The sequence below is a fragment of the Pieris brassicae genome, chromosome 1, assembly GCF_905147105.1.
Source record: "Pieris brassicae chromosome 1, ilPieBrab1.1, whole genome shotgun sequence".
Lineage (NCBI taxonomy): Eukaryota > Metazoa > Arthropoda > Insecta > Lepidoptera > Pieridae > Pieris > Pieris brassicae.
Genome location: NC_059665.1, coordinates 6,928,929 through 6,955,327, shown reverse-complemented (window position 1 = coordinate 6,955,327; position 26,399 = coordinate 6,928,929). Strand labels below are relative to the sequence as shown.

Here is a 26,399-nt window from a genome sequence, read left to right as displayed (position 1 = left end):
TATAATAAATTACTGTGTATATAAACGTTTTGGTAAATAAATAAATGAGTAATTAATGACAGTTGTCAGCGTTCCGTTCGACGCAGCATACAAATCTGTGCATTAAGGCGAATTAACATTGAACGAGGCGCAGTTTTTTCACTGGCAACACCAATTAGTTGGGTAACGACGGTAAACTGGTACCATCAGCAAAAGTGCGTTAAAGGCCGTTCAAGTATTACGTAAGCAGTATAGGGGGAGGGGGGAGTTGGGGGAATTTCTTTGATTTTCTTCTTAGGTGATTACGTCAACAGTAATTATTAACTTTTTTACACATATTATTCACATATCTATGCTTGAAAAAGAAATGCATTTTCGAGGATTTCTACAGCTTTGCTTTCTTTTCCTGACAAGGGGGAGGGGGGATAAATTGTAGTAAGTCTGCTAACGTACCATACTTGAACAGCCCCTTATCAGATTCCTTCATTCATTTATTGTTACACTTGGGGTCACTTGCATTAGGACAAAAAGGTCTATTAATATAATATATTATTTTTTTATGAAAACCTTGATGAGAACTTGGAGAACGTTCTGTTTAGAATTTGAAACTAAAGTGATGACTGTTGAATTGCATAACTTTCAGCATTGCGGAAGCAAAAACACCGTTCTGTTTTATAATAAATTCTAGACAAAATCAAAAACTTTTATTTGGTTATAAGTATTTAAAGGAATTATTACTACTGAAACGCGTATTCCATTTGAATCTAAAATTATGTAAAGTAGAAAGGCGAGTTAATAAAACGCAAAAATAATATTATCTATTTAATAATAAGTATATTTGGTTACGTTAAAGGGTATATAACGGACTTACTAAGGGCGGGAATATTGCATAGTTGTAAACAATTTTTTTACCTCATTTGCTGATAGTACATGAACTGTTTTTTATTTGACATAAGCTTTTGTGCCGGTTATCATAATAATTGCGTTCTTAATTGGACTGTAATATGGCAATTAATGCTATTTCGATGCCATTCATAAAGGTTACTTTATTGGTTATTAAAAATACTGGATGAATATGTCGGTTTTAATAATTATCGTATGGAGTCTTACATAACTTTGTCTTCCGACCAAATGTGTTACTACACGTCAGTTTCAATTTAAATACTCAATGTAGGAAATATGTTGGTAACACCGAACCATTTGAGATTTGCATACCAATAATGTTACAGATTACGCATCCTGTTAGGTAGAGTTAGCCGAGTGGGTTAGCGCTATATATCTCTTGGAGGCATTTTAAGAAAGGCTATGTACGGATGGTTCCTGCTTTTGCGTACACAAATAGTAATCGCGAAGTAGAAGTTAAGGAATGCATAGCGAGGTACGTCGTACACCCGAAAATCATCAAGTGATTGTTCCACAACTAGTATTATTGAGTCAGTTTTTAGCCACGCACCACCCCCACTACACTTCCTTCAAAGCGTGCCAACTCTTAAAAGGCCGGCACGTACTTGCGAGCCTTCTGGCAGTATGAGCTTTTAGCTCGTTTGTTCACTGTTCTATACAGAAAAATCGTCGTGTTTCAATGAAGTCTGATCAAATTGCTTGGAGAAAAATGATTAATACAGAAATATTAGAACCGTAAGCTGTGGTAATTCAGTGTTGGCTTAGGGCTTCAGCGTTCGACTCTCATCAATAAGGTCGTAGGTTCTATCCCCGGCTGTGCACCAATGTACTTTATTTCTATGTGCGTTACATTTGCTCGAACGGTAAACGAAAACATCGCGAGGAAACCGGCCTGCCTTAGACCCAAAAAAGTCGACGGCCGCGGCGTGCGTCAGGCACAGAAGGTTGACCCTACTTGCCTATTAATTAACAAATGATCATGAAACAGATCATTTGTTAAAAAGGTTGTAGCGCCGTTGATTTATTTTTTAAGCAGTGGGACTACCAGTACAGACTGTAAATAAAAAATAATACAAAATAGTTCGGTATTTCTATATTGTCGTTATATCCGCTTTTTCTATATTGACTGTTGAAAAACACAATTTAAATTTGCTTTTATATAGCTCTGGTTTTAGGGCCCACCGCTTTATGTTCACTGATTAAAAGAGGAATAAATACCTTGCCCTTCGCCCTTTTCATTTGAATGCCTTCTTTAAGAAAAGAACTTACCAACCATGTAAGGACTATGGCATCCCCATACATAGTAGTCGACATTTGACCTTAAATGAGCTACTGCAGTGCTAAAGGTCAAAGTTTTAAATTAGGAGTGTCTACGTCTGTTTTATACAATATAAATAACATATAATAAAATATAATATAATATATAGTTACCCATCTGTGCCAACAATTTTTTTTGTGGTAAACTATATGTAAACTTCATCAAGATTATGTAAACAATTTAATAAAACAATCAGCAATTTTAACTTCGTTTTATTTTCATTATCATATGTTTCATTATCGTAAAGAAAACAAAGATATTTTACAGTTTAACTCTATGTAACAGGATACCTACCGCAATTTAATCATTAAAAAATCTAGCCTAACATCTTACGTATAGAATAAATTAAATATTTACAATAATTTTGCTATCAAATCAATGTAATTTTTGTACAAATGCCCTAATTAGCCAAATACAGTGCAGAACAAAAGATCTAATTAATATCGGCTCATTTACGAATACGTACCATAAATGTTAAAACATTTCCACAGATTATAGATTTATGTAAGCTGTTTACAATATTTAAATTAAGAACAATGATGTCAAATTTTGTTTATCATTTTTTAATACTACACCACAATCAATTAAAAAAAATCGGAAAGGTGTCGACGAACTTCTAAATTATTTAGTTTAAAAGGCTGGAAGTATTTTGAAATTTGAAAACGACGAATTTAACTTTTTGTGACTTTTTTGACTTTGACTTTGTTGACTCTTGAATCTATAATACACTCTTTATTGATATTCGTTTAAACTTTTAAAATTTTAATTAAATCAAAATATCGTTGTATAATAAATAAAATTTCCATCGTCTTCCAAAGACTACTTAATTTTCCTTAACATACCTATTATTTAAATATACTACGCATAGTATGGCTAAATGTATTTACAATGATCATAAAACATATTCATTTTTGTAGTTTTTACAAGGAATATTGATAATGTGTATATGTCGTATAAATTAAAACTGAGCAAGAAAACTTACGAAATTCAAACATTTGTATCGAGTCGGTAACATTTTTAATTATATCGACATTTTTCTCGCTGAAGCCGGATTATAAAATGCTGTTAATAGACAATTCTAACTTATATAATAATATTGTTGATGTAAATATAAATATTATTGACTCACAATTGTACTAACATACAAAGAATTTTAAAAATTTTGGCCAATAAATAATGGAATTGGAACTGTTCAAAATATTTGAATGGAAGTCTTTCAATACTCAGGAATTTAAAACAGGAAGACTATATTAAATATTAAGCTACCATATTCAGATTTCTTTTTTAATTATTTAATTTTATTGTTATTCATACCATGCACTACTGAGCAAGTTTTGCATATATTTTACTATAAAAAAATTGTATCCGAGTCTTTTTATAGTTACAAATCAAAAGTAGATTTTTTAAAAGTTTTATTACTTTCGTTCTTGTTTATTAAGTAGGTATAATTAATATGGTCTGCAATGTTTAGTGTCATATTACAAGTAAACTAAAATAAAGAATAAATCATATTTTAAAACACAATCATTCCTACAGATTATTTTGTCACAAGTCTTGAAATTCAAATTGTCCATTTCCCGCCAATTCAAGATGGCGGATGTTCACGCGTTTTCGCGTGTTCTGAATGTCAATGCGGTTGCAAGGAATTCAGGATATTCATATTAATGGCGTGTTGGTGAGATGGGGGTCCCCCTAAGAAACTCAGTTGGGGTCTTGTGGCTGCGGCCATCGCTGCAAATAGGGGGGGAGCTCCCCCACCCCCGAACAACGCGAAGGAAGGTGGTAGCAACGGTCTCGCAGATAGCCTTAGCTTTTCAATCTCAGCCTCTTGCAGTCGTTTTGCTTTTGCTCGGCGATTTTGAAACCATATTTTTACCTGGAAAGATTGACGTAAGAATTCAATAAATAAACTTTACTGTAAAAGTCTTAACATTTTCTCTTTAATTAGTTGCTACGGTATGTGCTATCTTTAAGTTTTTAATAAAAGTTTCGTCTATATATAAATTTGGATTATTATTTTATAACTAAGTAGTCATGGCCTAATGGCTTCAGCGTGCGACTCTTAACCCTGACGTCGTAGGTTCGAGCCCCAGCTGTGGCACAATAGATTTTATTTCTTTGTTCGCATTTAACATCAGGTTGAACTGTGATGGAAGACATCGGACATAACATTTATTAAGATGTGTGTTTTATATAAATCTTAGATAACTTTAAAACCGAATTACCTGAGTTTCCGTTAGTCTTAGCGATGAAGAGAACTCAGCTCGCTCCGCGATGCTCAGGTACTGTTTGTCTCTAAACTTCTTTTCCAATGCAAGGAGCTGCTGCGTTGTAAAGGGTGTACGCGGCTTCCGGTTGGGCTTGTGTTTCCGGAGTTGGCATCTGACCACTGGTGGTCCGGTGGGTGCTGCTAAGAAAACTGCCATTGTAATATTTATACTTCAGATATTCGAGAAATATATTATCCTATAAATAAAGTTCAAAGTTCATTTCAGATTTATGCTATGTCTCTTAAACGTCTCGACATCTAATCGAGAGCGTCAGTATCAAACGAAAATGGTCCTTCGTACTATTAGGTACTTAATAATATAATTTTTTTTGTGAAATATTTAAAATTTATTACTTATTTTAGTTCATGTTAAGTAGAATATAGTATAGTGTATATGTGTAAGCGTCTTTGCAATTAAGATCTTGCAGAGAATGAGACAGCTTCAAATTCAAAATGTTTGTTTTAGAAGTGTTAAACTACAAAAACTTAAAATGATTGAATCAAACGATATCCTATAAATAATACACATACACCTACATCAGGCGCTTCAATAGCGCATAAACATAATTTTATTAAATAATTCACAGTTGTATTTCTATCGATTTTAATATAATTAGGTCGCCGGAAACAGGTCCATGTGTTATTATACAGTCGATTCGATATTAATATTCTATTCAAAAACAATATAGATTCAAAATCCGTGCATCCGGTTATATCGCGAACAATATAAGCAATCAATATTTACTGAAAAAGTGTATTATTTCATAGTCTTTCTGCGTTTAATCATATGTTATGCCATAATTTAATTATACGAAAGTTTATTAAGTATTATCTTTTTAAAGATATTTATGAAATAAAGTCGATTTGGTAAAATATAGTCTATTCAACTTTAAAATTGCTACGATAACTAATATTAATATATTCATTGATTTACCGTTCATTGACAGGTTTCCTGACCTGCATTAACACACAAACATTAAGTTCATACGAGCCCTTTATTATGTTGATCAGTTTTATTAATAGTTCATTTAGAAATTCATTAGTTTATTGTTTATATGGTCTTTGCCACATACTAATTATTTTTATTAATTTAAAGTAGAGGCAATATTCTCATTCTGAATTCGAAATACTGACCTATAACTTTTACCTATTTTATGTGACAGTTTCGGTTAGTAAGTGACCTCTCAAGTCTTCTATGTATTACTTAAGCACTTCTGTATTATTTCATTATACGTACCTACAGATAATATTCTATCTTTTAAATACTTGGTCAACCGTCAATAGTATTATACGCTGCCGGAATACTAACCAAAGTATTTCGTATTAATGCAACTAAATAGAAACAACTACATATTACTTTACCAACGATATTAACTGAAATTCTATGAGACATTTGAATAGCATACAATATTCTCAAAACTGACTTTCCCACTCATATTGCCATTAAATATCGCTGCATTGACAGCAGATGTTAACTTTCGATACAATAGTGAGACAAACCAAAAAGGCTCTATTGCGAGTGATAAAATACAAACAATTTCAATGGCCGAACCCGCAGACGTATCAATGCGATGCACTACGCTAATGAAGATATAATATCCATCTCGAAACGTATTTATTTTCCCGCGCGTACGGCACCGCCATTTTGTTTTGATGACAGACCATAGACAATTTGCGCTACCGCGTAATGGCGTCCAATTATGCGCGCTCTTTGATGCTTAATAGGATTTAGTTGTCAATGTCTAAATTTAATTGGATTATTGTAATCTGTGGATGAATGCGTTATGCAGATGCTTATTAAGGCTTTAAATTGGTAGGATTTATAAGGATTGCACATTTGTGTTCGTTTGAGTTGCTTTTTGATCATAGTTTGTGATCTATGTCATTATTAAATAGCGAATTTTATTGCTTTAAGTAAGGTAAACATACATATACAACTATGTATATAATTTAGGCATATGAATTTATATTAATGTACCTGCCTAAGCCTACACTCTAAAAATATGAAATTGTATATATATACAATTCCTGAATAGGTCATATGGCATATGGCTATGGAAACATCGAGAATCAATGAAGTTAATGTTTGACAAATAAGTTCATTAAATTTTCAAATTTAGAATTTACAAAAAAATCAACTAAAAAGTAAAAAATCAATAAGCGCCAACGAATTATCTTAATATACGATACATAATGTATCTCATGCTTTTTCCTAAACCACATGAATAGAAAAATCGTACTAAGAACACCAGGTCGTAACTAAGAACATCGTGAATGTATCCAATTAAATACAAATGAAAAAATAAAAGCCTCAGCATTTTCCGGTAAATAAAATTATTGATGCTTCACCGATCAATGTTTTATTGATTTTTCGATGAATCGACAGACACAATCACTTGTGTATGGTATCAATAGATTGGAAATTGAATTAGTACGTTTATAGTGTGAGAGATATTAAATTAGCTGTGAAGTGCCATGAAAAAGTAATTTGTTAATCAAATTTTTAAGAATACAAATATACTTGAATTGAAAAATTAATAAAAAGAAAATCATAGTTGATATTGTTTTTAAACCCTAATTAATATTATAAAAAAACATGTTATATAAAGAACAATTAACAGTTTCATTTTATTACAAATGTTTAAAAAATCTACAGAATTAATGTAACTTATTGTATCAATTTTTATCTGTAGTTTATAAGTCAGTACTGTGAGTGCATAGACTGTGAATCGATAGACAGACTGTTAATTGGTTTCTTTGCTGTCTACATTCCATTATTATTTCCAATTACAGCTGATAAGGGACTTAATTAATTACTGAATGATTTTAACTCGCCAACTTAATAATTTTAATGAGAACATAGAAAAAAGATCAATACTTCTAAACTAGGTTTTGCTTGTATATTTTATGTTACAACTGTTTACGAACAGAATGATGGTGCAAAGTATATGGAACTACTATATCTATGTTAATCATTAAATTAAAAAAAAAATCATGTGAAAATATTTTCTTAAATATATTCTACATATATCAGACATATTAGGATACGAAGTCCCCCGGCCGCGTCTACGCGAAGTATTTATGACACCTCAAAGACCTGCCTAGTCATTATTGTGAAGCCATTATATCAAAAAAGAAATATTACACATTTTGAAAGAAATTTATCCGATAGAAAATAGAGTACAAGTTAGATACTATCGTGTTCGTGAATATCTTTTACGTTATGAGTATTTAATAGGTAGCCCATGTGCAGGAAATCCCTTGCTTAGAAACTTAAATGGCAATATGGTGCTCTGGTGACATACCTATACAACCACACGGCAAAAGAAAAGTGGGCCGGCCAAAATACAGTGGGCTGAAGTGACAGAAATAGAAGGAAAAGGCTGACTATTGACAAATATAGAGACATTTGGAAAGGGTTGGAGGAGGCCTTAACACAAGCGGTCTCTATCTATAGGCGACTAACATTTACCTATATGTAAGCAACGTTTCAAATGGCACATAAGGTTGGTTAACACCTGGCCACTGTACAGTGTATTAACATAGTCCCGTCTTAGGGAAAATGACACTCCCGTCTTCCCATTTATAATTGTAGTCTATGTATTGGTGTTTTTCTGCTCTTCCTAATCTTGTTTGGATACTAAAATATTAGCTCTTCTATTTCTTCTGTTGACTACTTTCTCCATCGCTCTTTTTATATTTTATTGTTGTAATATTATTATTATGATACACAGTTCAAAGTGCTATGTCAATAAAATTTGAGTTTATTCATTAAAGCAACGATAAACACGAATTCTTTTGCAAAAGTTCTTGTTTGTTCTTTGACAAAAGAGGACTCATTCATTTTAATATATAAAATAATTACATACATTTATTATTTACGTAAGAGGCCGTTATAAACGTTTATTGTTTCAATACAGTAGGCAATAAAAATTAATTAATTCATTATATTTTATTACCCATACCGTTCGATCAAAATGGACACTTTTGCAAAAACTTGGGAATGTTCACCTTTAGCAAATGGAAAACTGTCGTGCCACTCTGTCACTCGTGTCTAATTAGTGATAAGTGTAACGGAGACAGAAAAACATTCACGCATGGCGGACGCATTTTGTTTTTCAGGTATGATTACGGTGGGCAACGAGTATGTATTGGGATATAGAAATTAAGAAAAATAACTGCTGTATTATAATTTTTGTATTATTGTTTATGTAGGTGGCTAATGTTAAAAACAGTGGTGCCGTCATGTCTTAACAATGTTTTCAGTATCTATTTGTTTCGTACAGTTTTTTATATGCAATCAGATGAAGCCTGTGTTTGATTCAGCCTCGTACGATTGAATAAATACAGTAATAATAAAATTACCAATAAATAGATGTATTTCATAAACATGTTGTTGAAAAATGAAATAAAAATACGATAAATTAACGTTTGAAACCCCTAAGTATATTAAAAATAATAACAAGTAGATTTTAATAAGTTAATTTTTGTAATCAATAACTTGGTTAATTTGATTCATGATTAACGATTCTTCTCATACAATAACAGGTATCACCAAATAAAACAAAAAATAAATAAAACGGAAACTATGAAAAAAATGTTTTGAGTATAATTCTTGTTATGTATTACGAAACATTATTCGAGAAATTTACGCAATACTCTATTTATTTTTCATATAATTTTTGGTTGTATTAAGGCATTTAATATCTATCCGTTGTGCCGTTTTGGAGTACTCCTTTTAGATATCTGTTTATATTATATATATATAATTTGTCAGAAAACATCTTTTGCTGAACTAAAATAACCCTTACTCGCTTTTCTGTTTCTGAAACTACCTACCTACATTAGTTTTTAAAGAGGGTATTTCTAATAAATTTACAATATTAATAAAACATATACCTACAAGTTAAATAGATCAATTTGTTAATAGGTATATTAAATTATTAAAAAAAAAGATTTCTGATTCCTTTTGCGCGTTATTGTGGTACAGTATTTTTAACATATCAGCACCATTTAATATCCACATATATAATTAAATAACATCTGGGGCTATCCCGATCCCTATCGGTGTGAAGGCAGATAGTCGACGTATCGGTAAGGGCTTGTCAAGACAGGCACTTCAGTCGTGAAGAAGAGAAGAGAAATAAATAAAAATCAAATCATTTAAAATCTGTGCTCCAACAACAATACTCGCAATAGAGCCACAACAACATTTCGCGTCCATTTTGCAACCGGCGCGTAGCGCGCAACAATTTTACAATTTGTCTGCGCACGCTTTTTGCGCACCTCGGTAATTGGTCAGCTGCACAGTGGCATGTGCCCAATATGGTAGCCGGCCAGACATTCTCTTTTTAAGACTCTGACAAATGTGTAATTATTAATATCGCAGACATTTTAGGGCACAATTCGCATGCTTCTCTTTTTGCGTAGTTAATACGTGTAAAGGTTATACGGTATTTCTATAGCTTAATAGTTTTGGTAGTATGGATAAATTCCGCCATTATTCAACTCAGGCGTTCGATGCTTCGAATAGCTGTTATTATTATTACAAGTCCTAGGTCTTCCTGAGCGCAGTGTCGCTTATAAGTGTTATTGATATAGAATTCTGGTATTGGTATTTGGACCTATGTTTTTTTTGGTTACTATTGTTGTATAGAACAGGGGGCAAACGGGCTCACCTGATGTTACGTGATACCGCCAATAGACACTCTCAATGCCAGAAGGCTCGCGAGTGCGTTGCTGGCCTTTTAAGAATTGGTACGCTTTTTTTCTTGAAGGTCCCGGAGTCGAGTTGGTTCGGAAGATCTCGCTTGTTAATAAATAAAAACAAAAGAACCCTAGAAAGTCATTTTGATAAAGTCTCTAAAAAATTGAGTAATATACAACATATATCTATAGCGAAAATTCGTCTTAATAAAATATCTTAATTAAAAAGTTAAAGTTAGACTCAATATATATTTACTACTAAAGCTAAAGTATAGTTACTTATGTTTTTAAACTATATAATGGTCATGATACGATCATACGCTTATTATAAAATACTGTGTGTAAATAATAAAAACATTATCTAATGATTTTCAATACATTTCTTAGAATAATGTCAAGCTTTACGTGGTTATTATTATTATTATTTAACCACCTGCAATCAGCCTCTTGGCTTTATCACATTTTATGATAGGATTCTGAGGCAATAAAGGAATGCAAATCCAATAATTTGGTTTCCCTCCTGCAAACTAGTGATTATCACTTTCAATTACCTACATTGAATAAATATTTTCAATCAACGTTAGTGTTATCCTCTCGTTTATATCTTTTTAAATTGTAGAGCCATAAACTAATCAAGTTTACTGCCGCCGGATATTTATAAATTTTTAAATAATAAAAAATTTAAGTATAAAAATCAAAGGTGTTTAAAATTCTCACCTGCCTAATGCATGCTCAGCTGTGTAAGCATTAAAGGATCATTTTGTTCGTAATACATAAAGGGTTTGACATTTATGTATGTTATCCAGATTCTATATATATCAAGTATATTTTGCAGTGTTCTTGTTACTAGAGGCTTCAGCGTGCGACTGTCATCCCTGAAATCGTAGTTTCGATCTACGGCTGTGCACCAAGGAACTCTTTCTATGTGTTAACATTCGATTGGATGGTGAAGGAAAACATCGTGAGGAAACTGGATGGCTATAGACTTGAAGAGTCGACAGTGTGTATCAGGCATAGGAAGCTGATCAAATACTTGAAAAAAAAATCCCTGATATCGTAATTTCGATCTACGGCTGTGCACCAAGGAAGTCTTTCTATTCGATCGGATGGTGAAGGAAAACATCGTGAGGAAACCGGATGGCCTTAGACTTAAAGAGTCGACAGTGTGTGTCAGGCATAGGAGGCTGATCACCTACTTCCCTATTAGATTGACAAAGGACCATGAAACAGAAACAGAAATCTGAGTCCCAGTGATTGATTACATTTTGATGTTATTCGTAAAATTATATGTTTAAGTATTAGAAGGTTAAATTTATGTTTTTGTTAAGCAAAATATAATTTAACATTTTATTCTTAATTAAGGGCATAGACTAGAGTATTGTAAAACCTGCCAGAGCTTTTTACTTACATCTTAAAGTGTGTAAACTCATAAATATTAAATGCTATCTAAGTGCCTCCCACTGGACAAACATAGAAACATATAGCTGGAACAAAAACGGGTCGATTCTTGTAAATAATTCTGCGACATTGGTATTCAGTGGCAACAGCTAGAAACATTAAGGAAACGGTATTTTTTTTTAATATAACTTACGAGAAATTATCACTGCAAAAGGGGACCTAGCAGGGGAGCGATCTTGTTAGCACTCGTAATTGTCATCGGTTTGTTCACTTTTCCATATTTGTGCAATTGCTACTGTAAGACCCCTGGGGTCTTAACGTTTTTTGATATTTTTGTATGGCAATAATAATTAAGAAACTAGAGAGGATACGGAGTGGTCTTGCGATCATGTTTTACTGATTTGTAACATACCTTTGTATGAAAGTCTTAAGGTACGATAACGTAAAGTTTTAAACCTAGTTTTTTTTATACCAAAACTTCTGTTGGAGTTGGGCAATATTATTATGTAATATTTCGAACGTAATAACTTGAGTAGAGATACATTTATGATATTTTACTTTCAAAATGATAGTGTAATCTGTACTTGAAAATGAATTTTACGTTGTTAACTTTACGTGTTTGGAGCGAGAATGCATTTTTATGCTATTTGCCAACTAGAAGGTATTTGCTTCCGGCTGCCCACTGAATAATGCCGAACCAATTCGACTTAGCGTCTTTCAAGAAATGGTACGTTCCGGCAACGCACTCGCGAGCCCTCTGGCATTGAGACTGCCCATGGGCGGCGGTATCACTTAACATCAGGTGAGCCTCCAGTCCGTTTAACGCCTGCTAGATAAAAAAAAAATCACACAACATAGTCTCATTAACGGCTACCTTATACTCGTTTGTCAGTTAAATACTTATTATTTGTACGATGGGTTAATAAGTAAATAACCGTAAAGTTAACTAAAAATAACGGCACGAAATTTACTCTTATATATACAGTATTAATGTAAAGATAACACTATCATTTTGAAAGCAGAATATTTAGTAATAATATGTGTTCAAGTTAGAAATTTTACATATGCAATAATATTCAGCCCTCTCCAACTTGACTACGCAACAAACAAACATTATACATATAATAATGACATTCATAGAAATATTTAACACATTCGTCAATGGAGTGAGGATGCCGCTCTCTCCAGTAGTGGGTACCTGAACGCTCAAAACCATGTTCAAATATGTAAGAAAAACGTATAAATCCTTCGTTTAAATAAAAATTGGTATTTTTAAATTGATATATCGTAACTAGAAAGGAGGTTGAAATAAAGCTATTTGTACACTATATTTGTAAGTCGAAAGTTGTATACGAGGTATCTCTAATTGCTGTTCATTTAAGGTAAAACCAGGCCCGTGGCTTGTTAAGTAAAACGGAGAAACGGTTTCTTGCTATATCGAGTAATTTATTGCCCGGTTTTAGGCTCGATTTAAGAAATCTCGCAGGAAATTTGAGTTTCACGCCAGTGATTGAGACGACGGTTTCAAAGACAAATTCAATTAATAGACATTTTTAAATTTGGAATTAAGTTGCATAGTCTCGTTACAAAATACATATTCTTTTTATAAATAATTTTATTTTTATTTATAGCAACATTTTTGTTTGTTGTGTATATAACCGGCTGGCTGGTGATAGTCGAGTTTAAAGCCGAGTTAAAATAATTATGTTTGTATGTATGTATTGTTTAACCAAATAAATGTTTTTCATTACTTTCTTTAAATATAGATAAAAAACAACATATATGCGACTGTTGTGATATAATCTACAAGAGTGTAAATGTAAAACGAATTGTGAGTCAATGGCGACTAGATTAATCACAGATCACCCACTAATCAGAAATCACACATAATCGGCTTTTGTTACGCGCTCTCGGTCCCTCGTTGAAGAAGACCTTTCATGAGACATTTCAGTTGTAGCCGACTCTTAAATCAAAACACTCCTATAATATACCAAATCTGATCTCTTGATTACTAAAGGGATATATACATTTGATTTCGAACAAAAAATCTTACTTTAAAATATAATAGAATTAAATTTTATTTATAATTATTCTATCAATGTTAACAATTGTGACGTAATTTCTCTAAAATAAAAGTTTGATAAGTCTTTTGTTTCATATATAATATACGAATGATCGAATAAATCGAATAATCGAATACTTTAGAAATATATAGAATCTCGGCAAAGGATTCAAGTATTCGAGTCAAATAAATTTGTTCTGAACTCAAATCTTTCGATACGTCTTCTACTTCAATTAGACCTTCTTTTGGTGCCTTGCCATTACTGACCGTCAGTCTCGTGAATCGTCTCTTGTCCTATGCCAGAAGTAGCAACTGTTCCGTACTCGTAATACCGACCGGTATAAAATTACTCCCTAATGTAACGAAGCCATATTTTTCCTCTACAAACACGCCATTTGTCCTGGATTTTACCCATTATAATATATTGAAGGATGGTCGTGGAAGTTGCTAGCGATTATGGCGCAAGACGTGGCCCAGGTACGCAATGTTATATTTTTAAGGTAATAAATAATATAAATATAATGCTTAGTTTTCACTTTTTTATTTGAATACAGTATCTATTAAAATAATAATTCATACTCAGGAAATAATTTGTGAATTAATTTTTTGTAATACTCTTCTTCGATTATTAATCTTTTAAAGACATCAACAATAGATTAGCGCACAAAATACGCTTTAAATGTCAACGTGATATTGGATTAGATGAATGCTGAATCTATAGATAAATGTTGTCTATTGGTAAACAAATAGATTAACTATTTATACGAACTTTGAGTTATGATCACTCGAACAAACTAATTATTTTAAATTTCTTCGTAGTATAATTTTCTGTTGTTTCTTTATCATGCGTTGATTCCGGAACGGGTGATATTTTAATCGGAAATATAACGTATATTTCTATCGATAAACATAACACAATTATGTTATTTATTTATTAAAGTTTACCATATCATATATAGTCCTAAACCTACGCTATATGTTACAAACAGTTTTAACTAAAATGTATGACAATTTAGGTAAATATAAATATACAAAAATATTTTTTTTTGCAGAAAAACAAAAAATTACCAGCAAAACAGATTATAACAGATTTATATAACTAAATATGTTCTTAATTAAAACATGCTAATATTATTTGACGTATTTATACGAAGTAAGCGTTTGCAGTCAAAACATTAATGATTGATAAATAGTAATAGTGGTAAATAAAATCTTATCTATATTGTTAATAGGTATACGTCGTACCTTAATAAAGAAATCTTATAAAAATCCATTTTGTTATAGAAATATATTTTCATATTCCATATTTTCTTATAAAAATCAAACGGTGCGTAATATAAATATCAAATTCAACAGAATGTTACACTGCTAAGTGATAGAACTGTATGAATGAACGGAAATAAAGACCGTTAATGTATAGAGCACAACATGAGATATTCCATAGAAATGCTTTTTGTAAACTGTCACTAACAATCAATGTACTTGTTAGTGTGACTTGTTGTGTACTTTTTGTCTTGTTATAAGCCTTATGATTATCATTTCTAATAGATGACATTATAAATTTCGTAATTATACCGTAAGTAATTTAATTTGATTTTTTTAGATTCATCTTTGTATGGAAATCCAGGTTGTTCTAACATTAAGCTTTATCGAAAGATTTCAATATACAACAAGTATATGCATATAAATAAAATGTCTTCGAAGATACTGTAGTTAAAATATCCATAGCAAAATATTGGTCAACTACTTTCAGCATTTATAACATGCATGGATTTGAATGCGAGTGAAGCACGGGGAATGGTTAGTATTGTAAATACATTTAACTATCATGAACGATTAAAAATGATAACGAATAACGCGTTGATATACTGTTTATTAAATTTAATTAAATATGACATACGACAGCTGCGTACTATCAAAAACTTCAAAAAGCAAACCCTATATATAAAAAAATACCTTCTAGACATTTCCTTTCCTAAATACTTCTGTCTAATATTAAGAATACTATTTATGGTATAGCGTTTATGTTTGTTGCTAATAATTATTCCTAAACTCCAAAAATATACGAATAAATGTTACCTCTGACTGTACCAAACACATCAGTAGCCTTAGTCCATACGTGTGTTTGATTTGATTAATTTCAAATTTTTATTTGTATTTAACTTCATACTGTAATTTACTTATATGCTTTACTAAATGAACTAAATCATAATAATCGCCTATATCAGTTACCAACTAATCAGTCAATCAATCAAATTTACTTGAATGTATGCATCAAATGCATTTGCTTTATTATTCAGAAAATGATTAAACTGTATAGACATGGTCGATTAAAATCGATAAATTAAATTTTGTTGTAAACAATACAATTGAAACTAATATCATCGAACATTCCCGGAGTATACAATCACAGAATAATATGGCGAGTTAATAAGGTGATAAAAATTACGACGTGTAAAGAATAAACACCCTAAAAGCAACATCAACGCCATTATTATAGTAACTCAATATTTATTCATTGTTTCCTATATATTTAGTTTATATTATAGTTTTTGTTTAGTTAATAATATTCCAGAGGCCTTACAACCCTAAATGCGTACCTACCACATATATTTATATATTCGTATTTTTTTTACAGTCAAGTAGGTGATCAGCCATCACATATGGGGAACCAGCTGCCCACTGAAGTATTTCGGTGCCGATTCGACTTAGGGTCCATCAAGAAAAGAGCGTACCAATTCTTTAAAGGCCGACAATGCAGTTGTGAAACCCTCTGGCAGTGTTTGTGTCGATACGGGGCGGTAGCACTTAACATTCGGATGTACCTACTGCCTATAAAAAAATTGTTTTATGTTTTGTCCACACGATGTTTGTCCCTTTTCAAGTGTTAATTGCCGTGAATGCACGACCTCAGAGTCAGAAACCACTGCTTTTAAATACAACATTTGTTGAAAAGTGTGCAAATTTCACTACTTTTATTATTAATTGTTACAACTGTTAGGGTTGCCTGGCAGAGATCGGTTAAAGCGATAAAGCCGTTAAGTCCTTTACTTTTTTTCTTCTTTTAAAGTTTATTGTTAATATTATTTTTAATTTAATAACACTACATTGCAAAAACATAATAACATTGACATATTTGAATGAAATGGAGGACTGCCGGCCTCATCGCATTCGAGCGATCTCTTCCAGGCAACAGGCAACCACTGTGGAAAAAAATATATTAGATAAGGTAAGCAAGAAGTGGAAAAAATAAATATATATCGGCAAAACTAAAATAAAAATAAACATAAAGTATACATGAATAATTTTAGAACAGTTTCACAAGAGTTAGTAGGAAAGTTAGGGATACGATGTGGACAGGTAATGTTGGTACAGGAGAAATTTATAGGAAGATAGAGGAGCTAAGCGAATAAGGGCGAGAAGTGAAGACTGCAGAGATCTTAAAGAATTGAAGAAGAAAGGTAGAGTTATGAGCTCCGAAAAACTTGAAATCTTTTATGAGATAGGAAGGAGTTTTAGGATTGATCAGGATGGAATCAGATATGGAGAAGATATGGATAGAGATGTATATTATTATTTCATTCTTGTGCAAGAAGTGTGAATACATAAATTCTTATGTACTGACAATTCTAGAGCTGAAGCTCGAAACGAATAATGATCAAACTATCAAACAATAAACTATATTTAAAGAGTTCTATTTGTATACATTTCATTATTATATACTTAGCTTGAAGCATAGCTTGAAATTCTATTGATCTTACGTTATTATTAGTCACTAAATTGTCGGAAATATATAAAATATATATCATAATAATTCACGTGTACAGTTTATTAAATAAACACACAATTACTTCTTTGTTCCTAATAGAAATACTTAATACTTATCTCAATCCAATACATTGGAAACGAAAGTAATCGAGCAAATCGTAAAATGTCACGCGCATGCTTAAATTGAATTGAAATCAATTATTTACAGTCATTGTTGGTTTTTATTAAACGTATATACGAACGATTAATTCCCTTTTACGTTATTTAAGATTAAAATATAAATAATATTTTATTACAATTACAAATCAGCGCGAGTCGAAAATGATTTATTTTTTACTGCGTAGTTGAGTTGGATTGTAATTGCGTTCTACAGTTTGTTAGGCTTGTCCAATTCGTTTGTAATGGATACTAGATTTAATTATTATAGTATTGAATCATTTTACCATCCCATTTTCCCATCTATGGGTTTGAGGCATGAACGCCGCAGCCATTGAAGCCCATAATGGGACTTCACAGATTATATGACATTTTAAATGAATGAATGATAGAAAAACTACTGAACGGTTTTCACCTAAATTCGATTGTAAGCAAACTCTGCAAACACAGAAACCTTCTTTGCAATAAAACCCACAACAAGTTTGCCCCCATAGACGGTTTTTGATTAGTTTCAACGCCGCAGCCAGAGGTCCCAATAATGGGACTTCAAAATCTCCGTTATCTAATAAAGTCAAAATTTTCTGAACGCATTTGTACGGTTTCACCAGTAGATGGTGTAATTTCTGACAGATTAATATGGTTTTATTTAAAATGATATAACGAATATTGTCGTGAAAAATCCTGGACAACAATAATCCAATCGTGCAACACTGCTACCGGAAGCCATTGTAATTATAACATTAAATTTCGTTTCAAAAGTGTTAGATCACAGTATTAACTATAATAAATTGTTATATTATATATAAATAACAATTTGTGTGGACATAATATCTCATATAAACATCAGCGTATAGTGATGCAAATCTCTAAAAAAATAAAATGTATCTACGATTGTGGCCTTATAATCATTTTGTCTCTAGATTTTCGTATAATCCTTTAAATTATCCCTATATGCTCGAAAGTTATTTTGCCAGTCTAATACTGGGGTTTTATGCTCGACGGCCGTATAATGATTTATTTAGTACTTAAAGTATTAAATTGCCATACACTTAAAGTATTAAATGAGCTTACTTGCCTATATAGAACAATGATCAAATATACAAATACAATCTGAGGCGAAGTCAAAAATACAGTTTATTACTTCAATTTGTAATAATTACTTAAGCAGTAAACATACGTGTTTTTTCTTTGTCTGGCTTTTATCACTAGATGTCGTCTATTAGATAAGCACGCAGCTTTACAAATGACCTTGTTAAACCACACTGGATCATTTTACGCGGTTTTAAACCCGTCAACGCGACTTTCATCGGAATAAATAATTAGATGTAATAAACGTTTGATTGATGCCTTATAGTATAGGAGCTGGATTTAAAGGACAATATTTTTATCAAGCTTTTCCAAGTTATCGTGCGTGCTATATGTCCAAAGAAGCTTAGGTACCTTTGGTAACACACTGAAGAAATATTGAGACTGTTGTGTTTTAATTGATTGAGAATGCTTGTTTGGGTATATTCTTATTTAAAGTTGTGACGTATTTTAACTAACCTTATGATCTTTCAACGTGAGTGATTCAATTACTATTTTTGAGTATAAAGGTTTAGTATTATATATATAAGGTTTAGTAAATAAACTAAGGGGAATTTGAGCTCTCTTCCACATTTTTTTTAAATCATGCTGGCTGGTATGAATGGCTAGGCCCTGTCATAAGTTTGATTGAACAAATTTTAAAAATCGACAGCAAATCTATTTTAGCTCTCGGTCTATAATAAAACCAAACATCAAAATAAACATTTATATAACTAATAAATTGATCACTTAACGAGGTGTTTAGTAAATATCATTCGTTCACGTCTCACTAATTAAAGCAGATGTCCATTTACCATTATAGAATGTCAATCAAATGAATTCGAGGTTTGGAATTTTTTTATTATCTATAATAAAATATTACTGGTTTATACTATTACATTATTATACATAAAAAATCCTAATCGAAAGTTTGCTTTATAAATTCATGCGTTCGGACCCCGACTCACACATTTTTACCATTCAATAATAATAAATAAAAACATTATTCATGACAGAAATTAATCAAACACTGCTTGAACGATACATAGAGAAAGTCTGGAGGACTATAAATTCTATCTATTAGCCTGAGACAATAATATTAAAGAAACAACATAGATCTGTTTTTAATTGACAAAAGTTATGTTAGGTGATATCCGCCCATGGACACTCTCAATGCCAAAGGACTAGTTGCTAGCCTTTTTTAGAATTGGTACACTCTTTTCTTGAAGGACCCTAAGTCGAAGTGGTTCGTAAATACTTCAGATGACAGCTGGTTCCAACGGTGGAACGATGTACATTGTACATGGAATTGATGTTGTAAAGGCAAATTTTTCACCTTAAAAATTAACCTTGTAATTTATTAAAATTAATATTATACGGAACTGGTCCGAATTGAAATGTTATGTTAATGACGAGCACAGCTAATAGTGTACCTATAGAACAATTGTCTATAGTAAGACAGAGTTCATTAACCACAAAGACATCTCGGTATTATTATTAAAATGCGTCCGCCCTGTCTAGACAAACATCATTAATTCAGCGGTGACGTACAATTCATCATAAATAGACACTATATTAGAAGTTCCGTAACCTCCATTGGGACATGGGACTGGGCACAGAATAGATACATAAGGATACAATTCTCTTTAATCATTATTTAATTCTCTTTTTCACAAGTTTAAACCAGTGGCAATTTAAGCTATTAGGTCTGTGTCTCAGATATGTATATCTGTCTCGTGATCATTTCTTTTTTTTAATAGGCCCTGTGCCTGTCACACGCTCTCACCCTTTTGGGTGAAAGGCATGCCGGTTTCCTCAAGATGTTTTCTTCCACCGTACGAGCTAGTGATAGATTCACATATAGAAAGTCCATTGGACCGAATAGCCGGGACTGGAACCTATGTGTTCAGCGATGAGAGTCAGATAAGCCACTAGGCCAACAACTAAATTTGATAAGTCTGTTGAAATGGTTTACGGTAATTGTAATGTATATTTTATTTGCAATAATCTACTGGATTTTTACAAAAATAACACATTTTGTCTTTATATAAAAATATAGTAAGTAGCTTTTTAATATAATTGTATGTTTATCTTAAAAAGTATAAAAATATAAATAAAATCGTAGTTCTTTAAAGGATGATTTGTAAATTTACCAAATCAAGTTGCTTTAATTTACACATTCGTATGCTACCTGAGGAATCTTTAACCAAATTTAAACATATCAAATTAACATACAAAGTTAAATTAACCTTTAATCTAACGTGCACGATTGTTAAAATTTTAAAATTAGTTTTTGTTTTTAATTTGCATACAGTCTGTATACTAGTTTAGAACGCGACTCTGTTACCGAAAAGGAATTTTAAGTATTTATTATTGATTTCTTAAAGTAATAGTAAATGTATACATACTAGTATAGAAAATTATGCAGCGTTTCGTACGTAAATAAGCCCTTTGTAACCCAGGCATACGACTCTGTACCTTTCTGGCTGTATGACCTGGTTAGTTCTGTTCGCAAATACGAGTACCTCTGACATACTGGCCTTTTACTAATACTGACCTTTGCCATCTCACGTACCATAAAAGCCTCCTACATCAGAGAAAACTTATAAATTTCATTTGCACTCATTTGGATTAAAATCTTCTTAGAAAAGAGTGTAGCTTTACCTACATACAAATTCGCTGGGACCTGTCCAGTACACTGTATAGAAACATCTAGTTTCTATTCGTATACCAAGACCTGAAGAAACAGCTAAATTTGTCATTACTTCCATTTCATTTTATAGTTGCCATTTCAAGAAACACAAAAATCTATTGCAGTGTGATAGTATATATAGTAGCTAGTAAACGTCACACTTCTAATTTAGAAATTTTTGATTGCCAGTAATGGAGTCTACAAGTAAACTTACGAAAATTATTTTAATTTGACATGTTTCAAAGGTGAAATTAATCACAATAATAATCTAGTGGGGTCAGATTTCTGTATCCGTTTCAATCATTATTATTTTTAAAGGTATATTTAATGTGACTAAAAAATGCTTAAAACATATTGAAAAATCTCTCGTATCTTTTATTAATAATGGCTTTGTTATTCCTCCTTTATATTAAATATTTATTATAATGATCAATAAATCTTAGAACATATAATTGAGAATTTAGTATGAGTTTCTACTTCGTAATTTTTTGTATAAATAGGTAAAACTGTGCTTTATGTTTATGTTTGAATATGTATTCCGTTTTTGGCTTTTGTGTATAATGTAATTGTTTGAGTATTGTTTAATGAGTAGCTGTAGGAATAGTTTAGTAAAATAAAATGGCTTTTGACATTTTTCTATCTTTTTAGTTAAAATTCGTTTACACATACGAAACATATCGTATGAGTTCCTATATAAGGTGCAATGACTGTCTTGTGCTGTGAATAAGAAGAATCCATGAAAATCAAATGCTCGTAATTCTCATTAAATTTTTAGGCCTTAAATTTTTAATTAATTGTTGGTCTATAAATTTGGTATACTTTTATAAACGGTTATAATTGATTTTTGTTGACAGATTGTTCTCTCAAATTATATTTACGATATATAATACGATGATCTTTATGAATGAAGCCAAAGAAACTAGTTTTATCAAATTGTAAATTTGTTGATTGAAGCGACAGACAGATAATGTTTTATCGTATATTTTGTTTGTCAATGAAATTAACTCAATTATAATTGTACAATTAATTTAATTGGTTTAATACGAACAATAATGAGATTTTAAAGGAAAATCGAATAACAATGACTCAGCGAATAAAGTTTTGCGAATCAGACACAAAAAAGTTGTATACAATACGTATTTGCAAAATTAATCATACATCGAGTGGAAAGATAATTTGGATTAAGCTGCAGTCAGAGACGTTTATTAGGATGACTTTGACTTAAGCTATTAAACTGTTATAGATATATATAGGAACAGTATATCATATTAGTGATCGACACATACCTAGTTTTTTCTATTATATTTTTGGATTATTCCTTTTTTATGTATTACGTAAGGGAGAGTATGTTGCCTTGTTCTAATGTATATATTTGAGATTAAAATGGAAACTAATTATTATTATAGCAACCATTAATCTAGGTTTCGGAGACATTACACCTAAAACTGAAATCAACATTTTTATTGTTTCTACAACAAATAATTTATTTTTCTTCTAAAAACAAATAAATAATAATCGTATTCGAAAGAAAAACAATCACATTAGAGAATAAACATGAAAAATGACTAATTCATTAAGAATTTTTATCGAGCACTACTCATTTATTTTGTCTGTTTCCAATTTAAATGTGACAGTATAAATAAAATAAATATATGTTCAGAGGCTGTCGAGATTTGTGGCCGTCCCAAACAAACCTGGCGCCGAACAGTTGCAGACGAGGCAAAGAAAGCCGGAAAGACTAAGCTAGGTAAAACACGAGGCTCAAGACCGAACGCGATGGAATCTCACTATGGACGCTCTCTGCCCCATCTAGGGGTTATAGGATATTAAGTAAGTAAGTAAGACATGCATCAAGTTACATAGATAAAAAAGTTACATGTACGGTAGAGATTAGAATCCATGACTTTAGGATAGACGCCAGTCTTAGCATTAGGCTCTCATACTCGAGACTTGGCGCTAAGTATGACTGGTGGGTTAGGAAGTAGTTAAAACATTTCGTCTCCTACCACCAGTCATTCGGTCAGTTCACATAGTGTAGGAATAACAAGCATACATTCGCAATTCAAAAGCAAGATTGGCCTAGTAGCTTCAACGTGAGAATCTCATCTCTTAGGTCGTAGGTTCGATTCCCGGCTGTGTCAATCAATGGACTTTGTCTATGCAAGCATCTAATACTCGTACGGTGAAGTATAACATCGTAAGGAAACTGGCATGACTCAAATTCAAAAATTGATATTTCAGACAGAATACTATGTACTTGTCTACCCGTATAGGATTGTAGCGCAACTGGATTATTATTATTATCGCAAGTATAATAGAAGTGCAGAATAACACTGATTTACAAGACATAATAGCAAAGCTGAGAACCCTGGTGTACCTACATTGTGACCACGTGTTGATAAATACATTACATTTATAATAATATTGATTATGAAGGGATCGCTAAACGAAATATCGAAATTATTAAGCAAAATTGCCTTGCTGGATATGCTTACAGTATAGGCGAAGTAGCAACGTGATAAAATTCTCAATGAAAGTTTTCTAATTACTATTAGTCCGAGTGGACAGGGGTACGAAAGGTTCATTAAAAGTTATCGGTTACATAATAGGAATGAGACGTGACTAAAGCGGGTATAATGCCTCCTTAGAAGTGTGGCATTTTAGTAGCAAAGGTGAAACGGTTTTTAAATGCAATAGTCTATCAATTAATCTACGGTTTGTTAATAATACTATGATCGGTTTGGTACATTCATTTAATATTTTTCATATTTAAAAATGTTAAGTGTTGTAAGTTTTTAATAGTTATGAGAAGCGGATAAGAGGTTTATATCTTCTCAAAAACGGTGGTATTTTCGTAGCAGTGGTGAAACGGTTTTTAAAATAAACAGTCTTTAAATTAATCAACGATTAATGGACATCTCTGAGTACGGTTATTGTTTGTTAATAATGCTGTGATCGGTTTTATATATTTAAATAATATTTTTCTCATTTAAGAACGAAGAAAAAATTATGAGCGTTGTAAATTTTCTTATAATACAGTTATTTTCCGTCGTTTAAAGCAGTTATTTATTCTTTATTCTCATGTTATAATATTAATTTGACAATTAGCATACAAATTATAATTTCTTTGTTTTAACATTGCATATTTGGATTTCAATGAACTTTGATGAAGTTGCATTTTGTGGTAATTAACATTTTTTGTTTTTGTATTTCGCCTTATCATGATGACTTCTGGGGTTTTTAAAGACTTATCCGCTCCCGTTTGTAATTATGCATGTAAAAAATATTGCGTTTAATTTTGTTTCGATACGGTTAGGTACTTGCGCTGGAGTATTTGTACGTTGCAAATGGGGAGACCACCGTTGCTGAGAAGCTCTCGAATTAGGTAACTAACGTAATAAATCGTATTTTATATGCGTTAAAGAATGCTTTTATCTATCTGAACTTGTGATATTTCTATGGTTAATATTCTTTGTATACATTCTGTTCTTCCAACTGTTATAATAAAAAATATTTTAATAGTATAAAACATAATTTTTAAAGACAGATTTTATTGATATAGTTTATATATTTACACTTATAAATATTGTTACTTTTGATTGATGGTAATGTATTTATAGTGGAGAAATCTTACTTATTTCTTTATTTTTAAATTTAATTTCTTTAATTCTTAGATTTCTAAAGTTTTGTTGATGATGTGACAAATAAACAATCATGTCCTTTATGTCATATTTAAAATATTTTATTGTCAGTAAATATAACATACAATAAAAACAATTGCCGAACTTTTTTGTATGCAAAAAAATATTACAAAATTTATCAATTTGAATGATTTGGATGTAGAATTGTTTTGTCATTTTTTTTGTTTAAATTCAGTAATTATATAGTACATACTCTTTACATTCCTTGAGTAAACAGACATTGTAAATAACAGATAATCTTTAAAAGCTTAAAAATGTTTATTGTATAAATTAACGCTCGTAGAATAAGAAATATATTTAACAAGACCACGCCAAATATTATCTATTCAAATTTAGCATTGATAATGTCTTATTGGATTTTTGCGATAGATTATTTAACTTACTGTTAGGTGAGCCCCCTCGAAACATAGGGTTTGGTGCCATCCACGGAAAGGCTCCGAAAGGCCAGGCATGCGGAGTAGGACCTTGATACAGCCTAGGTAGTAGCGGCTGCGGCACCACAACGCCCGTCCTTTCCACTTCCTCTCCATCTTGATTACTCTCTCTCTCGTCCCGTTCATCTCCCACATTCGACTCGACATCTTCAATATCCACATCACTATCATCAGTGTCTATCACACTATCGTTACTCGGCTCCGGAGTGTCTCTCGGCGCGTCATTTTTACTCCCCAATAAAGAGTCTACGCTAAAGGAAATGCGGCCTTTCCCGCCGTTCTCGGCGGTGTCAGACCGCTCGCATTCGAGCGACGTCTTCATCATCTATTTGACATTTCCCAATCACCTCCCCGCCGGCGGTGACATTCTCAATTCAAACACATCACTAGTTCACAGTGATTAATCACAGATCACTCAAGTAATCCGTTGCAGTGTTCGCGAGTCGTACGCAAAATGATTCGCGTGGCGGCTCGCCGGTAATCGCGGCTGTATTGGGGAGATCGCGGCCCGCCTCTCCCGAAGCGACAGAGACGCAGATACGAACCGAGGAATTTTAATAAGCGGCGCGGCCAGAACGAGACAACGATACAATTCAACATGTGTGTAAACGCGAGATTGGGTAGGCGGGGACCGTCGCGCTCAAATTAATCGCCTCTATGGAGTACGCCTTATACAATAATCATTGCTACTAATATTCTAAATCTTATGTGCAGTGTATAAAGTGTATTTTGCATTGTGATAAAATAAGCACTAGTGACGTAATAGCAGTGGACACGTCAGATTGAAGTTGCTATTGTGTTGAATGAAAAAGGAGTAAATAGACTACCGACGTTGGAGGGGACTTTACGATTTAATTATTCGCGAATACGGAGGCATTTTGTAGCGAGCTAATGTCTCATTGTCTCATTAATATCTCGGGCCGGCCATATTTGATTTGTTTATGACAC

At 32.0% G+C, this 26,399-nt stretch overlaps 1 protein-coding gene across 2 annotated transcripts; it reads right to left on the bottom strand.

Moving 5' to 3' along the window:
- Positions 1-3,268: 3,268 nt before the first annotated feature.
- Positions 3,269-25,981, bottom strand: LOC123712256 (homeobox protein MSX-2-like). Of its 2 annotated transcripts, none has more exons than XM_045665267.1 (3): positions 25,401-25,981; positions 4,426-4,619; positions 3,269-4,076 (listed from the first exon to the last, which is right to left on the bottom strand). In XM_045665267.1, exons 1-3 carry the CDS (start codon positions 25,774-25,776, stop codon positions 3,828-3,830), a joined length of 819 nt encoding a protein of 272 aa, XP_045521223.1. In that variant the 5' UTR covers positions 25,777-25,981; the 3' UTR covers positions 3,269-3,827. The 2 variants fall into 2 exon arrangements, with proteins under 2 accessions (XP_045521223.1, XP_045521231.1); XM_045665275.1 differs by having other exon boundaries at positions 4,426-4,610.
- Positions 25,982-26,399: the final 418 nt, after the last annotated feature.